Genomic DNA, 670 nt, shown 5'->3' with positions numbered 1-670 from the left:
GCTTCGTCATCAGGAACCAGCACGGGGAGGTGGTCTTCCGGCTGGCCTTCCGCTCGGGCAGCCTTGACCTGGAGTCGTGCTCCAAGGAGGGCGAGATTTTGAGCTGCACGCGGTCGGGCGGGGGGCCGCTCAACTTCTTCATCCAGACGGTGAAGCCCAAGGACACGGTGATGTGCTACCGCGTGCGCTGGGAGGAGCTGGCGGACGGCCCGGCGGTGGAGCACACCATGTTCTGGGAGGACGCCCACTGGTACGGGGGCTCGGAGATGAGCACCCAGCACTGGCCCATCCGTCTGGCTGGCTACCAGGAGCCCGTGCCCTACGTGACGAGCGATGTCTACTCCTTCCGCGACAGCTTTGGTGGCATCCTTGAGCGCTACTGGCTCTCCTCCAAGGCGGCGGCCATCAAGATCAATGACTCGGTGCCCTTCCACCTGGGCTTCAACGCCACCGAGCGTGCCCTCTTCTTCCAGGCCCGCTACAAGGACTCGCCCTACAAGCCCCCACCGGGGCAGCCGCCCTTCCCCGAGCTCAGCTACCGGGTCTGCGTGGGCTCCGACGTCACCTCCATCCACAAGTACATGGTGCGCAGGTACTTCAACAAGCCCTCCAAGATCCCTGCCGAGAATGCCTTCCGATACCCCATCTGGTCCACCTGGGCCCTCTACAA

General features: G+C 64.5%; 1 protein-coding gene across 1 annotated transcript; it reads left to right on the top strand.

The window, feature by feature from the left end:
- Positions 1-5: 5 nt before the first annotated feature.
- LOC104133937 (myogenesis-regulating glycosidase-like) lies at positions 6-665 on the top strand (the record flags this gene model as incomplete). The annotated part of the gene is made up of 1 exon (XM_009647407.2): positions 6-665. A coding segment is annotated over one exon (660 nt), but the record flags the coding sequence as incomplete, so codon positions are not given.
- Between the last annotated feature and the right edge of the window lie 5 nt (positions 666-670).

This window comes from Egretta garzetta, unplaced genomic scaffold (assembly GCF_000687185.1).
Source record: "Egretta garzetta isolate BGI_Z169 unplaced genomic scaffold, ASM68718v1 C8352778, whole genome shotgun sequence".
Taxonomy (NCBI): domain Eukaryota; kingdom Metazoa; phylum Chordata; class Aves; order Pelecaniformes; family Ardeidae; genus Egretta; species Egretta garzetta.
Note: the sequence above shows the minus strand (reverse complement) of the source record. Positions and strands in the feature narration are given on the sequence as shown.